This window comes from Aspergillus tanneri (genome assembly GCF_003426965.1).
Source record: "Aspergillus tanneri strain NIH1004 chromosome Unknown AapTan_1_pilon_pilon_pilon, whole genome shotgun sequence".
Taxonomy (NCBI): domain Eukaryota; kingdom Fungi; phylum Ascomycota; class Eurotiomycetes; order Eurotiales; family Aspergillaceae; genus Aspergillus; species Aspergillus tanneri.
In genome coordinates, this window is record NW_022984628.1 from 4,016,417 (window position 1) to 4,037,183 (window position 20,767).

The following is a 20,767-nucleotide window of genomic DNA, read 5'->3' on the forward strand; positions in this document are numbered from 1 at the left end:
GCTCAGTCCTATGATTCTCTCTGTGGAAGACTTGGATGTGAGGTACAAGGCAGGCATGCTGGCATTCATTTGCCTGTACTGAACCCTACCATGTCCAGCTCCCTCTCCCTGCGCGAGACCTGGCGCCTCTTGATCCTTGTTGGGATCTGCCTTGGTATTATTTTTAATGCATTTCAAGGTGAAGGTGCGCCCTTGGTAGCATCAGTTGCATTCAGTGGGATTGTCTTTGCGATTACGTACAGTTTCATTCGATGGCTTGGACCGGTGTTTATGAAAGCAGGTCTAAAGGGTAGAGACATGGCAAAACCGAGAAAACCTGAGATGTATGTTTGGAATCCTCACCTTCGCTCTCTTCACGGTCATAACTAATTGGTCTACAATCTAGTCCGGAGACTATGGGGGCAGTCTGCGCCATAGTCTACCTTCTCGCACTTATTTTCTTCATTCCCTTTGCCTTCTACAAGGATATTGTGTCTGCTACTTCTGGTGGAGGCAACCGAGATGTTGTTCTCGAAGTAGAGCATGTTGAAACTGGACGGATGCTACACCGGTTTCCTCATGGAAAAGTAAGATTTTTGTCATCCAATTTTTCACATCGATCTTATACTTACTTGGGGAATCTAGCTTGCTTCCTATCTCTCTGGGCTTCTATCACTGCAGTGTATTGTCATCCTCGGTATAGGTGATGACCTCCTTGACATTAGATGGAGGCATAAAGTACTCATTCCTGCATTCGGAGCAATCCCAATGCTTATAGTTTACTTTGTGGACTTTGGCGTAACACAGGTTGTTGTTCCGGTACCATTGCAGCCTTATTTGGGTTCTTTCGTCGACCTCGGGTGGCTCTATTATGTATATATGGCTGCCGTGTCCATATTTTGTCCAAATTCAATCAACATGCTAGCCGGGATCAACGGGGTGGAGGTAGCGCAGTCTCTCGTGATTGCACTCTTATTGATCGCGAATGATATATTATATGTCGCACCCATTACTCCATTTCCCCACCCCGCGACCGATTCACACCTCTTCTCTCTATATTTTCTGCTCCCCTTCGTTGGGGTATCGGCGGCTCTTTTGCTACATAACTGGTACCCCTCGAAGGTCTTTGTTGGAGACACATATTGTTACTTTGCTGGGATGGTGTTTGCTGTTGTCGGCATCTTGGGCCACTTCAGTAAAACGCTTTTGCTTCTGTTTATTCCACAGATCTTTAACTTCTTGTATTCAACCCCTCAGCTCTTCAAATTGATTCCCTGCCCCCGACACCGGTTGCCCAGATTCAATAACATAACCGGTCTACTGGACGCTTCTGTGACTGAATGGACTGTGCCACCTTCACCGTTAGTGGCGGCCGCCTTGGATCTCTTGCATGGGTTACGACTGGCACGCGTCACCAAAAATGAACAAGGGCAGATTGTTGAATCAACAAACTTAACCATTCTTAACCTGTGGTTGATTTGGTGGGGACCGATGAGAGAGGATCGATTGGCACTGAGCATGGCCGTTGTCCAACTTACCTGCGGCCTTTTTGGCTTGTTTGTGCGACATCGCCTGGCATTGCTAGTTTTTCGAGAGGATAATCGAGCATTTCGGTACCAAGTATAGGGATTAGATGGTTCGAAATATGTATGGGGCATGAGGATGTGCACTAGTATTTTTCTTTCGCGACTTTCAAGCATTCATGGGAGTAGATCAGTGGATGCGGCATGATGAATGAAGGCTCCCGATTTTCCAGGAACATCCCCCCATTGAATGGCATCTTGGTACGAAGAAAGTACTCTATTTTGTGCCCAAAACAACTGTAGTTCATGCATCTCCAGTGATTATCTAATCTTTGGGCTGTCATCATCTTTAACCCCGGGCCTTTACTCCACTACGAATCCAACTAACTCTTCCTTCCACAGCCTACCGTTATTCGATCCTTGATCAGCCACGCAGGTTCTTAGTATCCTAATATCCGGTGTTCCGAAGGGAGCCATCACCTGTGGGTTTAATCGGAATTAACAATTCTCCACGCCTACCTGCACAATGAATTTTCTTCACGAGGTCAGCCATTTGGCCAGCTCTTTCGGAGATACGCTACTGTGATGCTGTTTGAATTAATGTCATCATTCGACTGAGACTTGGATGCTGATGAAAGGGAACTAAGTATAACTGCAGTGATGGGGCCTCGAAGACAAGCAAACAGCCAACAAATTCACATTCCCAGTCTTCCATTACTTCTGTCTCCTATCCAGTGTGGAAACCGCTTTTTTACATTACACTCACCATGTCGGAGCTTTTCTCGCCTGCGCCTGAGCCATTGGCCGAGCTCGGTCGCTATCGAATTCTCTCGTCTACCGCGGGAATCCGTGTATCGCCGCTTCAATTGGGTGCCATGTCCATTGGGGATTCATGGTCTTCCTTTATGGGCTCCATGGACAAAGAGTCCTCTTTTAAACTCCTGGACGCCTTCGTCGTGGCGCCTCCAACAACTACCAAGACGAGCAATCTGAAGCCTGGCTGGGAGAATGGATGGCAGCTCGGAAGAACCGTGACCAAATGGTTATTGTGACCAAATTCACCTCTGACTACAAGAGTTACGCTCTCGGCAAAGGCCACGCCCCCAACCACGCCGGCAACCACCGTCGCTCTCTGTACGTGAGTGTGCGTGACTCGCTGCGGAAGTTGCAAACGGATTGGATTGATATCCTCTACCTCCACTGGTGGGATCAGACGACGTCCATCGAGGAGGTAATGGACAGTCTTCATATCTTGGTGGAGCAGGAACAGGTTCTCTACTTGGGAGTTTCGGACACCCCCGCGTGGGTTGTGAGTGCAGCCAACACTTATGCTCGGTCTCACGGCAAGACTCCCTTCAGTGTTTACCAGGGCCGTTGGAACGTGATGGTGCGTGATTTCGAACGGGAAATCATTCCTATGGCGCGCCACTTCGGTATGGCCCTGGCTCCATTCGATGTTCTCGGTAGCGGCAAGTTCCAGACTATGAAAGCCATGATGGAGCGGAAACAAAAGGGAGAAACACTGCGGAGCATGTTTGGTAACGGAGAGCAAACAGAAGAGGAGATCAAGATGAATGAAGCCCTGGCTCAAGTAACATCGGAGCACGGCATCGAGTCCGTGACCGCTGTGGCTCTGGCCTATGTCATGGCCAAAGCCCCCAACGTGTTCCCCCTGGTGGGTGGCAGAAAAGTGGAGTACCTGAAGGACAATATTCAGGCATTGAAGATCAAATTAACGCCAGTATAAATCGAATACCTCGAAGGTGTCCGGCCCTTAGATCTTGGCTTCCCGAGTAACTTCATTGGCCCCGACCCTAAGGTAGTGGGCAAGGCGAGCGGATTATTGGCGGCAAACGCCTCTCTTGCATTTGTGTCGGCGCCCAAGGCTATTAGCCCTCCCTAAAGTGCGTGATTTTTCAATTAATCCTCCCTGTACATAGAACCTTTGCAATCGACGGAGTAGGCGGCCAACTTAATTAACAATACTACGGATTACATCATGGAACCCCTTGCTTCCTCTCTCTTTTCTGTGAGAACTTGAAAACTGTACCACGCACTGCTCTTATGGGCATTCTACATGCATAAAGCGTCCTTGCTAGGACTACCTACTGTATCAGGGCCTGACCCCTCCAACACGGTCGAAAGCGTCCTTTGTATGGAGTAGAAATGATAGTTTAAAATACAATTGATCAATCATTGTCGAATCATTAGTCAGCCCCCATGATCTGCTCCGCCGTTAAGCGCGGTTGCAACCGATATCGGTATGGGAGCCCCGCCGGTGCACCGAGTGTACCAATCAGACGTGGGATATTGGGCGCTGACCAGCCGAGATCGGGCACGCCCCTCGCCGGCAGTCGAGCGACATCGCGGTCTCATCGGAGGTTTATTAAAAGCATTGCAACGCTTCTTCTCCCTTGATATTCCCCAGATCCTACCCTCTTGACTATCCTAACCTCTGCAGACACAGTCAGACCTAGTTTGTGGCTGGAATCCTCGCCTTCCTCATTCTCTTCTTCCGCTAAAAGTCCATCCGTTGTCCCCTCATGCCTTCCGCAGATAAGAAACCCAGGACCTTGTATGACAAGGTGTTTGATGCCCACATTGTAAATGAGCAAGAAGATGGTACAGGCCTTATTTATATTGGTTAGTGCAGCTGTCCCAGCCTTGTTATTATCCAAAACGAAGCCCTAACTTCTCTTTACAGATAGACATTTGGTCCACGAAGTGACTTCACCTGTATGTAGCCAATGCTGCATGATGCTGACCGAATCCTCCATAATTTCGTTTTATCATTTGATTTCCGCCTAACTGTTGCACAGCAAGCTTTCGAGGGGCTCAAGAATGCCAACCGAAAGGTCCGCCGGCCGGATTGCACTTTGGCCACTGTCGATCATGTAGGTGCTTTTTTATTTCTTTTTGCAGTCTTTAGACATGTCGATCTAATTCGACCAACAGAATATCCCAACCACTTCGCGGAAAAACTTCAAGAACGTCGAAGAGTTTATCGAAGAAAGTGATTCTCGCCTCCAATGCAGCACCCTCGAACAGAACGTCAAAGATTTCGGCCTCACATACTTTGGAATGGATGATAAACGGCAGGGCATTGTCCACATTATCGGGCCTGAACAGGGATTCACTCTTCCCGGAACAACTGTCGTATGTGGCGACAGTCACACCTCAACACACGGTGCCTTTGGTTCCCTCGCCTTTGGTATTGGCACCAGTGAAGTCGAACACGTACTGGCCACGCAGACCATCATTACGCGCAGAAGTAAGAACATGCGCATCCAAGTCGATGGAGAGCTTCCGCCAGGTGTAACCAGCAAGGATGTTGTCCTCCATATTATCGGTGTCATTGGAACGGCGGGAGGTACCGGTGCTGTTATTGAGTTCTGCGGATCCGTTATCCGCGGCCTGAGTATGGAGGCCCGAATGTCCATGTGCAACATGGCAATCGAGGCAGGTGCACGTGCTGGCATGATCGCACCTGATGAGGTCACTTTTGAATACCTCAAGGGTCGTCCTCTTGCTCCCAAGTATGGCAGCACTGAGTGGAAGAAGGCAGTGAACTACTGGTCTAGTCTGGCCTCTGACGACGGGGCCATCTACGACAAGACCGTTTTGTTGAATGGCAAGGATATTGTTCCGACCGTCTCCTGGGGTACTTCGCCTCAGGACGTCGTTCCTATCACTGGTGTTGTCCCTGGCCCAGACGACTTTGAAGATGAGAGCCGTAAAATTGCCTGCACGAATGCTTTGAAGTACATGGGCCTTGAAGCTGGTACACCAATGAAGGATATCCCGGTCGACAAGGTCTTCATCGGTTCTTGCACGAACGCCCGTATCGAGGACTTGCGGGCAGCTGCAAAGGTAGTAAAATGCAAGAAGATCGCCTCCAATATCAAGCGTGCAATGGTGGTCCCCGGGTCGGGTCTGGTCAAGCTACAGGCTGAAGCCGAGGGTCTTGATAAGATTTTCACTGATTCTGGATTCGAGTGGAGAGAAGCTGGTTGCTCCATGTGTCTGGGCATGAACCCTGATATCCTCTCACCTCAAGAACGCTGTGCTAGTACCTCCAACCGCAACTTTGAAGGTCGTCAAGGTGCTGGCGGCCGCACCCACTTAATGTCGCCTGCTATGGCGGCGACGGCCGCCATCGTTGGAAAGCTCGGGGATGTTCGTGAACACGTCGTTGCGAGCCCTGTACTGGCCAAGGTGCAGCCCCAAGTTGATGTACAGCCGGATACGACAGAGCCAGAGACGGAAGACGAGCTTGAGCGGATCTTAGATCAGCCCGCGGACAACGAGCCCCACGCTAACACCTCTGCAAGTGGTGATAGCTCCGGCGCTGGCCTTCCTAAGTTCACCACTCTCAAGGGCATTGCCGCCCCGATGAACCGCCCCAATATCGATACAGATGCTATTATCCCCAAGCAATTCCTGAAGACCATCAAACGGACTGGTCTCGGCAGCGCCCTCTTCTACGAGCTGCGCTACAAGGACGGCAAGGAGATCCCAGACTTCATCCTCAACCAGGGTGTGTACCGCGACTCGAAGATCCTTGTCGTCACCGGCCCTAACTTCGGCTGCGGTAGCTCCCGTGAACACGCCCCCTGGGCCCTCCTCGACTTTGGCATCAAGTGCATCATTGCCCCGTCCTTCGCTGATATCTTCTTCAACAACACCTTTAAGAACGGCATGCTCCCCGTCGTGATCTCCGACGAAGCTGCTCTGCAGAAGATCGCCGGCGAGGCGACCGCCGGCCGGGAAGTTGAAGTTGACCTGGTCAACCAGGAAGTCAGGGATGCCAAAGGTAACAAGCTGGCCGGCTTTGAGGTCGATGCTTTCCGCAAGCACTGCTTGGTCAATGGTTTGGATGATATCGGCCTCACCTTGCAAATCGAGGACAAGATCCGCATGTTTGAAGCCAAGCGGACTCTTGACACCCCCTGGCTCGACGGCAGTGGCTATCTCAAGCGTGGTAAGCGTGGAGCCACCAAGATTGAGCCTGCTCCGGTTCCCAAGACCAACCGGGGAGATGTCAAGACCGAGCCTTTGGAGTGGTAGATGTTTTGCATTTGCTTTCCTGACTCTTTAAGATACGACGTTTATGCAGCTGCAGTGGATAATATTTGAGCTTGGTTTGGTACCCTAGCTTGGTTCATGTGAAGAGAAATAAATAATCCTCCTAAATTGGAATGTATTTGGATGTAATTTTCGGACAAAAATTATTAGCTCTAATGACTGTCTTGGCTATTGAATTGTTAATTAATTCTGAGCAAATCCTCATTTCTGAACTTTATATTATGATTATAGGCCCACCGGTATAACTACTTTGAAGATTTAAATATAGTCATGACGCAACTCTAAAACCAATCAACCGCACGGCATAAGGATAAACAGGTAAATACAACATTCCACCCAATTTAATTTTAGTCTCTCAATAAACAGAAAATCAACGTCAAAACGGTCCATCAGAAAAGAACGTAACGACATCTGGATTCATGATTCAAAAACGGATAAAAAAGGAAAAAGCCCATTAAATGCAGCATATCCATATATATATCTGTATGGATAAACCGGGAGCTGCTCCCCCCTTTTCTCTAACTAGGTGAAAAGAGAAGGGAGAGTAGCGTAGAAAGTCAAAAATAAAAACACGTTGTCGAACGTCAAAAAAAAAAAAAAAAAAAAAAGACAAATGTACATGTCCTTTCGCGGATGATTGCTTTATATTCATTCCTCTGCTCGTCGTTCGTTCGTCATTCCTTCATTTGTTCTCACTCATTTTTCTTTCTTTCTTTCTTTTTTTTTTTTTTCCTTTTTCGGTGTTTTTCTCTATCAGTCTCGTATGTTCATAGAGGTCAATCTGAAGATTGCCATCATGTAAACTATATCTGTATATTGTAGTGACCACCGTTGTGTCAAAACGGTGCCGCGCAATAGTCTTAGGGTTTAGTCAGTTGTTCTTTCCGGAAGAATAGGAGAAATCCACCACTAAAGATGACGAAAATTAGGCTATGTTGTTCACAATAAATTTAACAGGCTCAAGACTTACCAGATCAACAGCTGGAAAAACAAGGCGATCCAGAACCATGCGTTCGCAACAGCACTGGCACCACGCGTAACATCCGGTGAGATTGGCCCAGGTCCGATTCTATTCGGACCAAAGGCTCTGGCGCAGATGGTTGCGATAGAGCCCAACACCTGGCAGGCAAGCAATGTGAAGCAAATATGCATCCGAGTCAACGTCTGGAGTAAGATCATACCAAATCCAAGACCCTGTAGGGAATCCAGGATGCCAAGCCAGAGCCAGAGAATTCGAGAAACTAGAGCTCCTCCTGTAGGACCACCAGCAGCCCAGGGAAGAAAAAGGCCCATTCCAGAGACACCCCACCAAATCTGGGCCCAGCGTGGAGCCCCGAGACCGCATGCGAATACGGGAAGAATCCAGCTGTGCGATTTGGACAGACGGCCGAATATGAATAGTACTCCGGCCCAGACGATGCCAAAGAAGGCAACGCATAAGACACCGATTTGCCAGGCTTTGGCGTGTTTGGAATCCCAGAGGACTGAAGGAGTTAGTGTTAGTTTAGGTCAGAGGATAGTGGCGTCTTATCTACTTACAGGCCCAATTTCGTCCGTAAGGAGCACTGAGGAAAAAGTTTTGCAGAATGACGACCACGAAGCTCCAGAGCACAATCTTCCGTCGGAAGACGGACTTGTAGAATGATGGAACTTTTCCAGGTGTCTGGTGGTAGAATTTAGGGAGGCCGAAGAAAACAACCAACCCAATGGCCCAGAGCAGAACGGCGATTGGCACACAGATGGCTCTGTTAGAATTAGTTAGCCTAGTAGAACCGAATATCAGGGTATGATAAGAGAAAGCCATACGTCATTTTCCAGGTGTTGGTAATGTTTCCTTGAACATTCGTGACTCCATCGGCGATAGCTTGAGATATACTGACACCCCAGTACCACAAGCCAATGACGTAAGCTTGTTGAGAACCTTGGATAATACAAGCACGAAATACCCACTCCTTCACTTGGACACCATTTTCATCACCAAAGTTGAGGGCGAAAAAAAGAGAGCCACTCGATGACGCGGCGGCATACACACCACTTCCAACATTCTGAATCCAGCCTCTTGTGAACTCATTGGGCTCATAATGTGCGATCCCGATGATGAGGAATGCGAGTCCATACAGGAGCCATGGGACCGAAAGAACAACCACCGACTTGAAGAAGCGGAAAACAAACCACCAAATGATGGACGTGACCAGATAGACCGTCGCGATTCCGTAGAGCTTTTCGGGTGTTTGACCAATTTCGCCGGTAAGAAGTGTTATTTGATATGAGTTGGCAGCAATTATTTGCCCCAGACCAAGGAAGAATGAGTATACAGGCCAACCGCCAATTCGAACCTGCATCCATTTCCGAAGGCCAGATGGAGGTACATAGTTATTACCGAGGAGGAACTCGTCCTTTTCATTGTGCGCATCGCTACCACTCTCACGCGAGCCCATCTCATCATTAGAGACCGATCCTGTCTGCGAATGGTTCTCGAGTTTGGTATGAAAAACCGAGGAAACAGGCGATTGATTGCGACCAAGCCTTGCATCTCTGAATTTATCAAACCATTTTCTTTCGCTTTTCACGAGATACTCTTCGATGCAAAGCTGCGATTCGGAGTTGGAACCACTAAGATTTTCAAGCCTCTTGTCAAAGATCTTGTAGTATTCCCCATTGCCGTCTGTGAAGAACGGGTCGACCTTTTGGAGCTTGTAGTCCTTTTTCTCGCCAACGATGGAGTCCACAGAAAGGACGGACGCACTGCTAAGTCGGTTCCCAGGTTCAGCGTAAGGAGGTCTAGCAAGCGGTGAAGGGCCATCATCGGCCTCAGGGCCAGCAGTAGACATCAGTGGCCTGAGTGGAAGTGAACTCTGGCTTTGTTGCCTTGGGCCAAAGAAGTCCCTGGGTTGGCCTTGAGTGTCATGTTGTTGAGAAGCTTCGTGACGACGTTCTTCTTCCCATTGTTCCGGCGTGAGTGTGTATTCATCATCCCCGTAGCTGGGAACAATGTCATCGTCACTGCTCTCTTCTGTCATAGAGGCAGTCGCACTTTCCTCGTTGCCCATGTAGCTGCCTCTCCTCAATCGGTGACGGGCGCGACGAGACAAATGGCCAGGACCGGCTCGAACACCAAGCGACAGCCCTCGGCTTAGTCCTGATTTGGGCTGCTCATTACCACCAGGGCTTGGATCACGGCTGTATACGATGGTGTTCCGCTGCTGTGGTCCATATGCACTGAGGCGATTAGTAGTTGAGTAGCTTCCCTCTCTCGAATGGGCGATGGGAGGAGTTTGCACTCCTGTTGGTGTTAGGGTTCCAGTCGATGCTATCGATGCTATCGGGGGAGTCATCATGCCACTAGGGGTCATCATCCCGCTTGGTGTGTTATATCCGGAAGGCGTCAGAGCTTGACCATTTGACTTCGCTTGTCCTTTGCTGTGAATCCGAACGGCAGTACCTTGTAGAATTTCCAAGTCCTCAACCCACTGAGCGACTGGGAATCGTTGCTTAGCAGACCTCGCACGCATCTTTGCTCGAACCTGAGGTTTAGAGTTAAGTGCGCTTCCAATAGCAAGCTTGAACTGGTGTAGCAGGTGCGAAGTTGTGGTGGATTCTATATTGTACCACCAACCAGGCATCTGACCAAGGCCACCAACACGGGCACCAATACCAAGAGCTCCCTTACGACCGAATTCAACAGCGACAAGTCCAAAGGGTTCATCACGAGATGGGATTAGGGCAAATTCAGCGCCAGAGAAAATGAACGGCGGAAGTGCAGTGAACTCTGGTTTGGAGTACACTCGTCCAGGATAGATCTTCATCATATGGTCGAACTTGAGCGCGGCGAATTTTCCATAAAGGTCAATCACTGGTCCGACACAGATCAGTTGAACATTAGGACGAGCTTCGAGAACAGCAGGCATTACGTCGGCAATAAGATCAACTCCCTTCTGCATGGACCATCTTCCGACAAAAACCAGGAGATCAGCGTTGGGATTCTGCTCAAGGCCAGCCCACTCCTGAGCTTGACGCTTCAACTCTCCTCGGCTAGCTTCGTACCGCGGGTCAACTTGGATTTCGCTTTCCTTTGGCAATTCCTTGTTCCATTCGCCAGTGTCAGACGGATCAGGATTCGGCAAGTTGCCGACCTTCTTCAGCCCCCAGAAAATAGGATACCGAGCATAGGAGCGTTTACCATATTTCCTGGAGACACCAACGGCACCAAATCCTTGCTGATGGACACGCAAGTAGCTCGCTCCAGCATGAAGCATGTTGAAGACCTCGCCGAATTGGACGTACCTTCTTGCGATGTCAAGGTCAATGTTGAAAACCGAGCACACTTCATCTCTTTCCTTTTGGGTTCGCATAGGCCACAATCCCTGGAATTCGGCATTGTGGAGAGAAAGACAAACTGGAACAGTCTGTGGAAGAAGATAAAGTGGTGCCACAGAGCCGTGGTAGTCGTTTATGTGGTAGAGGTCAATGGGGAAACGCTTGATCGTTTGTGCTATACACTGATTCCAGGCCGAGTAATAAATTGCGCTGTCCAGATCATCCATTCGAGCGGGGTATGGCTCGTCCTTTGATTGCTGGCGGAAAACGGGAGCATCCAGAAGCACATATGTGATGTTTCTGAGCACATGGTACTGGACTTTGACCTCATAAGAGCTGCCAAGGACCATCACGAACATAGACTCGGCTGGCTGATCCTGTGGGTAGTCGACTCCTCCAACGCATGGAACAACCCAGATAAGGTCTTGATGTCCCAGATGCTTACCCATCAATTGGGCCATTACACCCAGGCCACCAATCTTGATCTTGATAGCCCAGTCTTCGATGTCATACTCCATGGTAGCAATCAAAATTGATTTTCTCCGCGAAGCTCCTGAACCGAAAGCGGATGTACTCTGGAGGAATCCCGACTTGTTTGCGAGGCGCAATATAGGATTTGTCCACTCGCCATTCCCATTGAACTTCCGTCGCAGAGCCAATGGAAGAACGGTCTTTTTCTCGCTAACTCCGACCTGATTGAACTTGACTTGATAGAAGCTCTTCATAAACGCATAAACGCAGGCTACTGCCATCGTGATAGGCGCAAGCCACAGCAAGAAATAGATGGCCATTTGAATAACTCTAGACCCTTGTGGCTGAAGTTGAACTCTCATGGTCCCATCATTGAGGCGGACATTCCACGCCATGTATGGGTACGGTGGTATACCACTGATATTGATGGCGACTTCAGTGAGTGATGAAGGAGGCATACGATCCAGAGTGCCGTCACCATCTGCATCACCATAGACAAAGCTCTGATCGGGTTGACCATCGGAATTCATTCCCCACACATTAACTTGGCCCTGTGCTGGGTACTCAGCGAGGAATCTGAAGTTCCAAAATCCATCGCTATCCTGGGTCATAACATTATCCAAACCAGCATCGAATCCATACTGGTTATAGGGACCGTTAAAGAAGAGGTGAGGAAAGCGTCGCTGACGATCAAAACCGTAGTCACCCTCTTGAACATAAGCACTACTTCCAGTCAATTTGCTCCAGTATTCGACTCGTACATGCTCCCCTTGCCATTTCTGTTTGTTTGTTCCTGACCAGGGCAGCTTCTCAATGGTATCATTGCCTCCATTATAGTTCATCCAATTAGAGTATGTGGTTCCCCAATTAGTTGAATATCGGTACTTGTTTGCACCTGCCGCACGGTGTTGGATGTAAAGCGAATCATTATCATTTTTGTACACAAGAGAGGAGGAATAGTTTGCAGAGTTGAATACCATCGGATTATCGCGTTGGCCAATACGGATCAGGAAGTGGTCCACAGCTTGTGTCGACTGTTTACTGCCTGAACTGGTGGCATTTGTGACTGTCAGTCGGTGAACTCCATTATATACTCCAGTGAGCTTGGCTTTCCAGACCCATGCATTCGGTATCTGGCCAGTCCATTTGGTATCGCCCCCGTTGACGTCTTTGCAGTTAACTTTGCTCTTGTCTATAGAAGGTTTTTTGCCGGCTTCAGTTGTTGACTCAAAGGAGATAGATCGAGTAACGGAGTCACAGTCCATCTTTGTCGAGAAATAAATGCTGACATCAAGGTCTTCAGCGTCATTTGGCCCGACTTTAGAAAGCTGTGGCACATCGTGACCAGGTTCAAACTGGGTAATCATTGGTCCGGGTCCAACGAAGCTTTCCTTCGGCACATAAGCCCTAAACTCGAAGGGTTTAAGAGTCAAGTTGTCGAGGCATCCGTTTGTTGCATTAGAACCATTCAGATGAAGCACTTTGGGGCCCTCCTTCAACTCATGCTCGTCATGTGGATAAAAAAGATTAACAACGGTAGTACCCTTGAGAAATGGGGATATCAGGGCCGAGTCATTGCTGCCACAGTCGAAGTTGTAGTCCACCGTTTTGTTATCATTTTGGTACACTAACCAAATCGGCTGGTTGCCGGAACTAGAATTAAAGTCCTGAATCTTTGCCACTCGATCTCGCATAATTGACCACATGCCCGTCTCGGTAGCGGTGCCATTAGAACCGGGATATTGAATCTCGCGTGTCTGTTTTGACAACTTCACAAGTGAATACCCATCATTGAGTACAGGATAATTCACTCGCATCTGAAACATATGCTTTATAATGTTTCGCACCGGATGAGAAGGGTCACGATGATCATAGGTGACCGCTTCGTCATGACAGCCTTGCCGACCAGCGGTGATGGGCCAGTTGTAATACTGCGACGCATCAAGAGAAAAACACCCATGCGTCTTCCAAGCTGTGGCGGGAGACATCGCTTGGCGACCATAGACATAGTTAGGCGCGGTGGCGTCCAGGATGTAGAAGGCTTGTTCTTCTCCCCATAGCAAGATTGGAATACCAGGAAGGTGCAATGTTGTGATGAAATGTCCCAGTAGCTGTCTTTCCACACCAAGTTCGATAGCAGGCCAGCGGAAAACATCCTGATTGGTGGCGCCGTACATGTGCCTGGGGTCGAATTTGCCTGTATTTGCATTGATTAGATCGTTGGTCATTGCCATGACATTCCAAGCATCAGTCCAGTCCAACGGCGTGTCATAACCAGCAGCCAGGTTTCCGTCCATCCCCACAAATCTAGTTAGTGTACGATATACCGAGTAGTGAAAAGCAGAAGAGTCAATGGCCTGCAAGTTATGCTCACGCAGGAAATACTGGTGATCAGACTTGTTTGTCATTGCGATTGCGTCCATAGTAGACTCGGGATATTGATTGGGCTGCCTGCCACGACCGAGATAGATGGAGCCAAAGTTATTACCGCCAGTAATTTCCCCAGGAAGGAAGAAGTTATCCTTTCCCACGCTGCGAGCACACTCTCGATAAGCGTGTGACATATCGCCAAGGGCATCTACCGTGGCCTGGGTGGCTTTGTCGTAGCGAAAGCCATCGATATCTAGAGCCTTGATGATGTTGCAGGAATGCCGGATCAATCTTTCCTTAACACTTGGATGCCACTCACGTAGACGGTCTTGAACCGAGGCAAATTTTGCTAGCTCACGCTGCCAATCTGGATAGACACCAAAGGCTTCTCTGTCACCGTACTGGTCAAAGTCGCTGTTATAGCATCCCACAAGCTGGTCTCGAGCATCTTTGTCAACAGGCCAGCCAGTTTCGTTCCAGAAACGAGGATATTCACAGGTATCATTGTAAGAGTTCCCAAAACGAAAGTCAACGTATTCACGGTCAGATTTCCACAGTGCTTTGTGCTCCTTGACGGAAAATGGTGTAGTCTCATTCAGGTACCCTTCAAAGCCGATCAAGTCACCCATGCTGATTTTGCTTCCATCAGCATCTGATTGCTTTGTCTTGTCCGGGACAACTTACGTGGCTATAGTATTGTCGAATAAAACGTACATCCCTCTCTTGTGTATCTCGGTAATAGCATCCCGCCATGTTTGGATATTACCAAAATGCTGATCAAGAAGGGTGGTATCCAGGATTGAATAGCCGTCCGCGCCCCAAGGTTGATTCATTAAAATAGTTCCTGCCAGATAGATGCCCTACACAAATATAGTTAGTAATGGGGGCAAGCAGGAAAAGGAAGGGTATTTAACACCAACCTTAATACCCATTCCATACAGGTAGTCCAAAGTGTCCACCAAGCCAACAGCATCACCACCGTGGCGCATTTGGGTTGAGTCTAGGTCATGTTCGAAGACGGTTCCGTTTATATTGTCATTTGTGGGATCACCGTTAACGAACCGGTCGAGGAACAGAGTGTAAAAAGGAAACCGCCAGCTTTCTGGAGAAGGGTGGTATTTATGACCCCGCCATTCTGGGTACGTGTATTCTGCTGGATTGATAGCATCTTTATTCGCATTAAGGTTGTAGTCAACGAGGGACTCTTCATAAGGCCAACATATTGCTGGCGAGGCAAAAAGAGCAAGCAAAGAGCATGCAAGCCCCCACTTCATCCTCAACGGTCACTATACGAACCGTTCCTTCTCCCACTTTTATATCATGTATATCCGGAGGAGCTGAGAAAGAGATGGCACGAGGCACACGCCTGTATCGGAAGATTGAAGTGCTTGGTTAAAGATCTCTCCTTAGCAATGCGGTGTCTTTTCTTCCGCTTTCTTCCCTGCTTCAGGACTGAGGTCTCTCGAGAGAAGCCAATGGAGAGTAAACAATCGGGCAGGGTGGGAGAGAAAAGAGGACCCTAGACAAGAACAGTCAAAGAGGCATTGAGGGATAAAAATCAGCCAGGGAAAAGAGGAGAAGAAGTATTAAAGCAATATGCCCGAAGATTTGTCCGACGGCTTGCAGGAGGGATATCAGACTCGAGGATTCGTACAAGTACTATCAGTGATGATAGAAAAGCAGACAGGAGGGTCAGCGAGGGATTGATATCGCCTTGAACAAGGAAAGGAAACGGCGATCCTTTCCAGGCTGTCAATGCCTCTCCGATAGGTAGAAGCAAGTCCATCGGGATGCGAGATAGATTGATGGACTGGCAGATGGAGCCAATGCTGCATCGTGAGTGGACGAGTGGAGCTCGCATCCTCCTTTCAAGTCCAGCCACATCCCATAATGATGGCCCAAATCGCATTTACTCGCCGTCCGAAAGGATGATGAAGCCCGAATAGGCACAGGCTTCGAGGGGAACTGGGAGGAAGGGGAAGATAGTCCCGAAGGAGACACGAAGCGAGGACCAAGTTTCCGTACGTAGGATGTATGCTGTTTACGGTACGGGCGGGGCGCCTGCGTTTTCTAGTGTTTTTTTTACATGCGATCGCTTCCCACTAGCGCGATCTATGCAGCTGGTTTGATATATCAGAAGGTTATGCCGACAAAGCATCTAGGTGTCTTTGGTCTTTGCTATCATCCTGGTTCTGGGAGTATTTCGTTATCTCCGGCTCTTCTTCGGTTTCTTAAACTCAATGCATGATATAATTTGTAATTTATAGCGTAATCATTAATAGCATATGCCGCAGAATATCCGTTTAATGCAAATGTGAAGCGCTGGGCTCGGTTTACAGATAGGCAAGGAATTTGGAATAACTCAAAAAATTCGAGAAAAATAATTAAAAAAAATTATCCAGAATTTTATGTCCAATTACTTGCATAGTTTGCCTTCTTGACCTTTTTTTTGGGGGTGGGTCATCTTACGAGTAATTAATTCCTCTTCTCCTCTGTTTCTATATTAAATATAATATACATTTAGGAAAGGTTTGGCCATGAGCCGATGATTATAATACAATAGCAATATTGCACGAGACAACCAGGAGTTAAGAGAAGAAGCAGAATGGAAAACCAACCCGCACAATTCTATCATATTGAAATTTATCCAACTTGTTCTTTGAGTTCCGATGACGCACTGATTGGTCATACATTACACTTTGCAGATTTACATTGCATCGGAGTTAAGGTCATTACAATCGTACAGGCAGCAATCGGTGAAGGATAACATTCAATTACTAGGAACCTAATTTGGTAATACTGTTGCCATATCTCTCTCCCTCGGACGGTTCTCTCTGATACTCTTAATAGCTTCTGTTGAGGCGGTATTTTGGTGGCTGTTATTTAGCATTGAGTACACGCGTGCAACCTACCTGGTTTTCGGCGTCACCAATCTTACTAGAATGATGGAAATCATCCAGCCTTGTTGAAACTGTGCAACTGCATACAGTTATGCTCTTTGGCTCTGATTGACTCATGGAGCTGCCTCGTTTCATCAGCTTCCTGAGTATTTATTTACATTAGTGTCATTGTCAATTGACATCGATCAGATCTTTCATACAGCATGTTGTGTATCTAATTGTCAATGTACAGACTATAATTAGGTGGCAATTAATGTATGGACTGATGAAGTACCTGGTAAGTACTCGGTACCTGTCCGATAGTCCCAGCCTGGGAAACACAACCCATTTCCAATCGGCAGCCGAAGGGTAAATAGACCGGACTTGGAAATATTACAGACCATGATACGTTTCCATACGGAGAGCCAAGATTACTCTCTATACACTCTCCTTGCTTCAATAACTGCTAAAGGGATATTAGACTACTAAGTACAAACACTTGGGGGGGTATACATTGTGCCGGACCCTTCTATGGTTTCAGGGGGTTCGAAGTAAGGAGATTGAGTAAGCTTCCCAGGAACCCTCGAGCTGTACCTTGGTTCCAGGGACCAAGCCGAGTCGGCTAATCTGATATCTAGGTAGACACAAGGTATGGAGAAACAAGGCGTTGCTCCGTTGGTACACCCTTTTTTTTCTCTTTTTTCCCGCCCCCGTTCACGCCTCTATCAGTCTACTGGAACACTAGGGTAGTCCGAGCCAGTTGGTAGGGCAATGACGAAATTGAGCATATCATGTCCCCAACAAATAACACCGGAAAATCAGGGTCCAGTTAATAATAGAATTCGATGCTCTTTATAGAACGGAACGCCGATTGATTTATATTGTTGATGTCACACCGAGAGTCTGGCAATGCTGTGGATCTTTTTGTTGAGATGACGGGCATTTAGAGCACTTTCCTGATTTGTCCATTCGAGTCGATCCCTTGCTGCGCTAACGATGGCCGACTGTGACGTTAGGACAACTGCCACGCCCAATATTGACATGTATCATGCGTACGATACACCGTTAGACAGGGTCAAGTAATTTCCGTGAGAGCTATTGTTATCCAGCCTGAATGTGCGTATAGCATCTGTACAAAACTCCTACTCGGTCCAGAGCTTGAGTATTGTCTACGGAGTACCTAGTCCATACCAAGGAAGCCCCGAGTGGAGTGCCCGTCAAACTCCTCTAAGTCTAGCGCCCGCTAAACCCTGCTTAAAGCCTTAAACGGGCCAGTGCGCCCTAAGTATCTGCGGAGTCCAGACCGCTAAACCCCCTATGCAAACGACCATTACCTAAGTCACCTCAACAGAAACCCTTGGCTTGGTGGCTATTCCTGGGTGATCGCTAACTGCGTATAGAACATCTCTATAGAGCATGAACGATGATCGTCACTGCCAGCGTAGACCACTTCATGTCGTCAATGCCTCGTCTCCAGAGCTGCGCAGTTGTGGATGCAATACGTATGTTGCAAAGGACTATGAAAAGGTCATATCAGTCTGGAGCACAGGCCACAGTGTGCAATACGAACCGAGGCCAATTCTGCTAGCTGGGTCCTTAAGAAGGGGGCAACAGTTAAATTCAAAAACCGGCGATTGGAGAACTTGCAGGGAAAGAGCAGAAATGATAAGTGGCACTTGATTTTTAATAAAATTCCCTGGTTACAATTAAGTATGACCACTATGGAACGGCTTACTCTTGGCGCACTCGACCCAGATAGCGGCCAAAACGGACAGACGGTCGAGCCGGAAAATAATGCTCTACTATGCTTTATTATGACAGTGAGAATTCAACTCAGGTGGTCTCAGAGGCCGGTCTGAATCTGAGACCATATCCACTTAACACTGCCGGAAACATTACACACAGAATACTATCTATCTTTGGCAGACCCAAGCAGTTGTTTAATGTTTGAATACAATTTGCCTGGGATCGTAATAAACAATTGCTCTCATAATCGCAAGCTAGGTCACTTTTAAAGTATTACAAGAGTCTGGTATATTCATCACGGAGTACTCCTATGTGGTGTGATCCTCTTTCCAGTGTTTGGTTAACAGTAATAAGATTCCTGCAGTGGAAGCGATGAGTTTACGAAACTCATTACGTGATATGCGCGGGATGATTGCAATAGAGCGGGCGACAGGCAGATTTAGGCTTCAAGAACCTCTATTGCATACCCAACGCTTAATTCACACATTATACCTCCATGGAGGATCGTTGTAAATATTGCATCTGCGTCAAAATCCTCGCAGATCCACTTTTCAGCCTTTCAAACTAGACTATCCATTGTGCAGGTGCCGAAAATCATTCTAAGACACATGGTAGGTAGGGTACTTACAATCAGGCATGTATCATATGCACATTGCATTGCCGCTCTTGGCAAACTTGACTCGTTCTACTCAAGATGGCAGTAAACATACAGATCATTTATGTGGATTGACTCGCAAGGCGTGGCTTCCACAGCGGCACAGGTTAGACGCGAACTCTCTAAATACTGGATGGACCAAAAAGGGAAACACCCAATGTCGTCGGTGTCCACTTCCAGGATCAATTATTCCAAGGACTAGCGAATCGTCCATCTTTCCCCAAGCTCACCGACAGATCGGATCCAAAATGGGTCGTTCGATCCGAGCTTTTCATGCAATAGCAACCCATATGTCTTCAAGTTCAGCTTGCCACTGAATTCGACTTTCCTTCCCGGGTGGCTTGGCGCAGAGATTTGATTCCCCTAGTGTCTGTATTTGTAATCAGTTGCTTGAATGGGTTGAATTGGATTAACCAATGGTTCTTGATAATTTTGCTAACTTTTCTAATTACCTACTTCAAAATTTTAAAGTATACGATAAGCACTTGCAGAAAACTAAACATATCGCTACAAAGCCAACCTTTTAAAACAGCAAATATCCTCTACTTTTCTATTGTATATCTCCAAAGGCAAACGTCGCACACTAAGAACAGCAACCTTCATATGTACCAATTACATATTTTGAGACGCAGTTGAGTATTTGCCAATACTCTTAAAGTTCTTGCCTTGTGTTCTACACTGGCATTGTTCGGCGTCCGAAAGTTCCTGCTACTGGGTGTGGCACTAGGATTAATGGAAGCTGACTATGGAAAGGTCTTGTATGCCCCCTAGGGCTACTGATACTATGGTATAGAGTACTAGGTAAGTATGTGAAAATTTTGCGTAATAGAAGTTGGTCGATTAAGGACCATGTAACCACACATAATTTCGCTGGTCTTATCATGCACTATTCCCTGGTTTCCAGGATGCTCTTGGGTCCTGAATGATATTCGATTAAGCAGACACGTAGACGGCTAAATTTAAGGGTTTTGGCAAATTGATCATTTATCCGACAGAGCGGATCCCTATACATGGAGTCTACCTCGTTGCTATGGTTGGAATTCCATCGAGTCCGCGAGCAACTTGATATTACTCATCCCGAACTGCTACTCTTGAATGAGGGAAGGATTGTTTGGAGTTGATTCGCGAGGATTAATAATAATATTTGTACAATATCGAACAATAAAAAGAGAAGAATTCCCAAGACACAACTTTAGATTTAAGGTAGCGGTTCGAATTATTTTAAGTTTAAATATAAGATACTGCCACTGTGCCTACATTCCATTCAACTTCTATGCTGGCACATATTCAGGTGGATCTCACCAGCTTCTTCACACAAAACTCACTCTCGTTGGAAGCAGACTGTGAAATCCTATCATTCAGGGTAAGCAATCGCCATGTTGTCCCTTGGATGAGTGATCTAATATGTCCTTGACTGGTACCATTACAAAGATATAAGGCCAATTTTCCAAACTTCAGGCTAACAGATGCATAATCCTGAAATACCATCCCTATATTCTTTGATAGCATGCCCCCCTGGACCAGAATATCAATTTCTAGTTAGTCTGGTTTAATAGCTAAGCAATCGTTTGTCGGAAGTTCTCTGAAAGATAGTATATAACTTCAGTTTGTAAAGAGCAGAAATATATATCACTCTTTACGAGTGATCTTGAAACAGACAATAGTTTTTACGAAACGGTAGCCTACAAACATATCCTTTCCAAAGACTGAACATTTCACAATACATTTGATTCTAGACTGTT

The 20,767-nt window shown here is 47.3% G+C and overlaps 4 protein-coding genes across 4 annotated transcripts; 3 read left to right on the forward strand and 1 right to left on the reverse strand.

Moving 5' to 3' along the window:
- Window positions 1–90: 90 nt before the first annotated feature.
- Window positions 91–716, forward strand: ALG7 (UDP-N-acetylglucosamine--dolichyl-phosphate N-acetylglucosaminephosphotransferase; the record flags this gene model as incomplete). Its single annotated transcript, XM_033567998.1, has 3 exons — window positions 91–323; window positions 386–566; window positions 705–716. 3 exons carry the CDS (start codon window positions 91–93, stop codon window positions 714–716), a joined length of 426 nt encoding a protein of 141 aa, XP_033429993.1.
- A 1,553-nt stretch (window positions 717–2,269) lies between these two features.
- On the forward strand, window positions 2,270–3,249 carry AAD14 (putative aryl-alcohol dehydrogenase aad14; the record flags this gene model as incomplete). The annotated part of the gene is made up of 2 exons (XM_033567999.1): window positions 2,270–2,533; window positions 2,578–3,249. The coding sequence occupies 2 exons, from the start codon at window positions 2,270–2,272 to the stop codon at window positions 3,247–3,249; spliced, it is 936 nt and encodes a 311-aa protein (XP_033429994.1).
- Window positions 3,250–4,045: 796 nt separating this feature from the next.
- luA (3-isopropylmalate dehydratase LEU1) lies at window positions 4,046–6,569 on the forward strand (the record flags this gene model as incomplete). Its single annotated transcript, XM_033568000.1, has 4 exons — window positions 4,046–4,145; window positions 4,207–4,238; window positions 4,322–4,396; window positions 4,458–6,569. 4 exons carry the CDS (start codon window positions 4,046–4,048, stop codon window positions 6,567–6,569), a joined length of 2,319 nt encoding a protein of 772 aa, XP_033429995.1.
- Window positions 6,570–7,447: 878 nt separating this feature from the next.
- ags2 (alpha-1,3-glucan synthase Ags2) lies at window positions 7,448–15,019 on the reverse strand (the record flags this gene model as incomplete). Its single annotated transcript, XM_033568001.1, has 6 exons — window positions 7,448–7,496; window positions 7,558–8,071; window positions 8,127–8,332; window positions 8,394–14,375; window positions 14,430–14,605; window positions 14,666–15,019. 6 exons carry the CDS (start codon window positions 15,017–15,019, stop codon window positions 7,448–7,450), a joined length of 7,281 nt encoding a protein of 2,426 aa, XP_033429996.1.
- Between the last annotated feature and the right edge of the window lie 5,748 nt (window positions 15,020–20,767).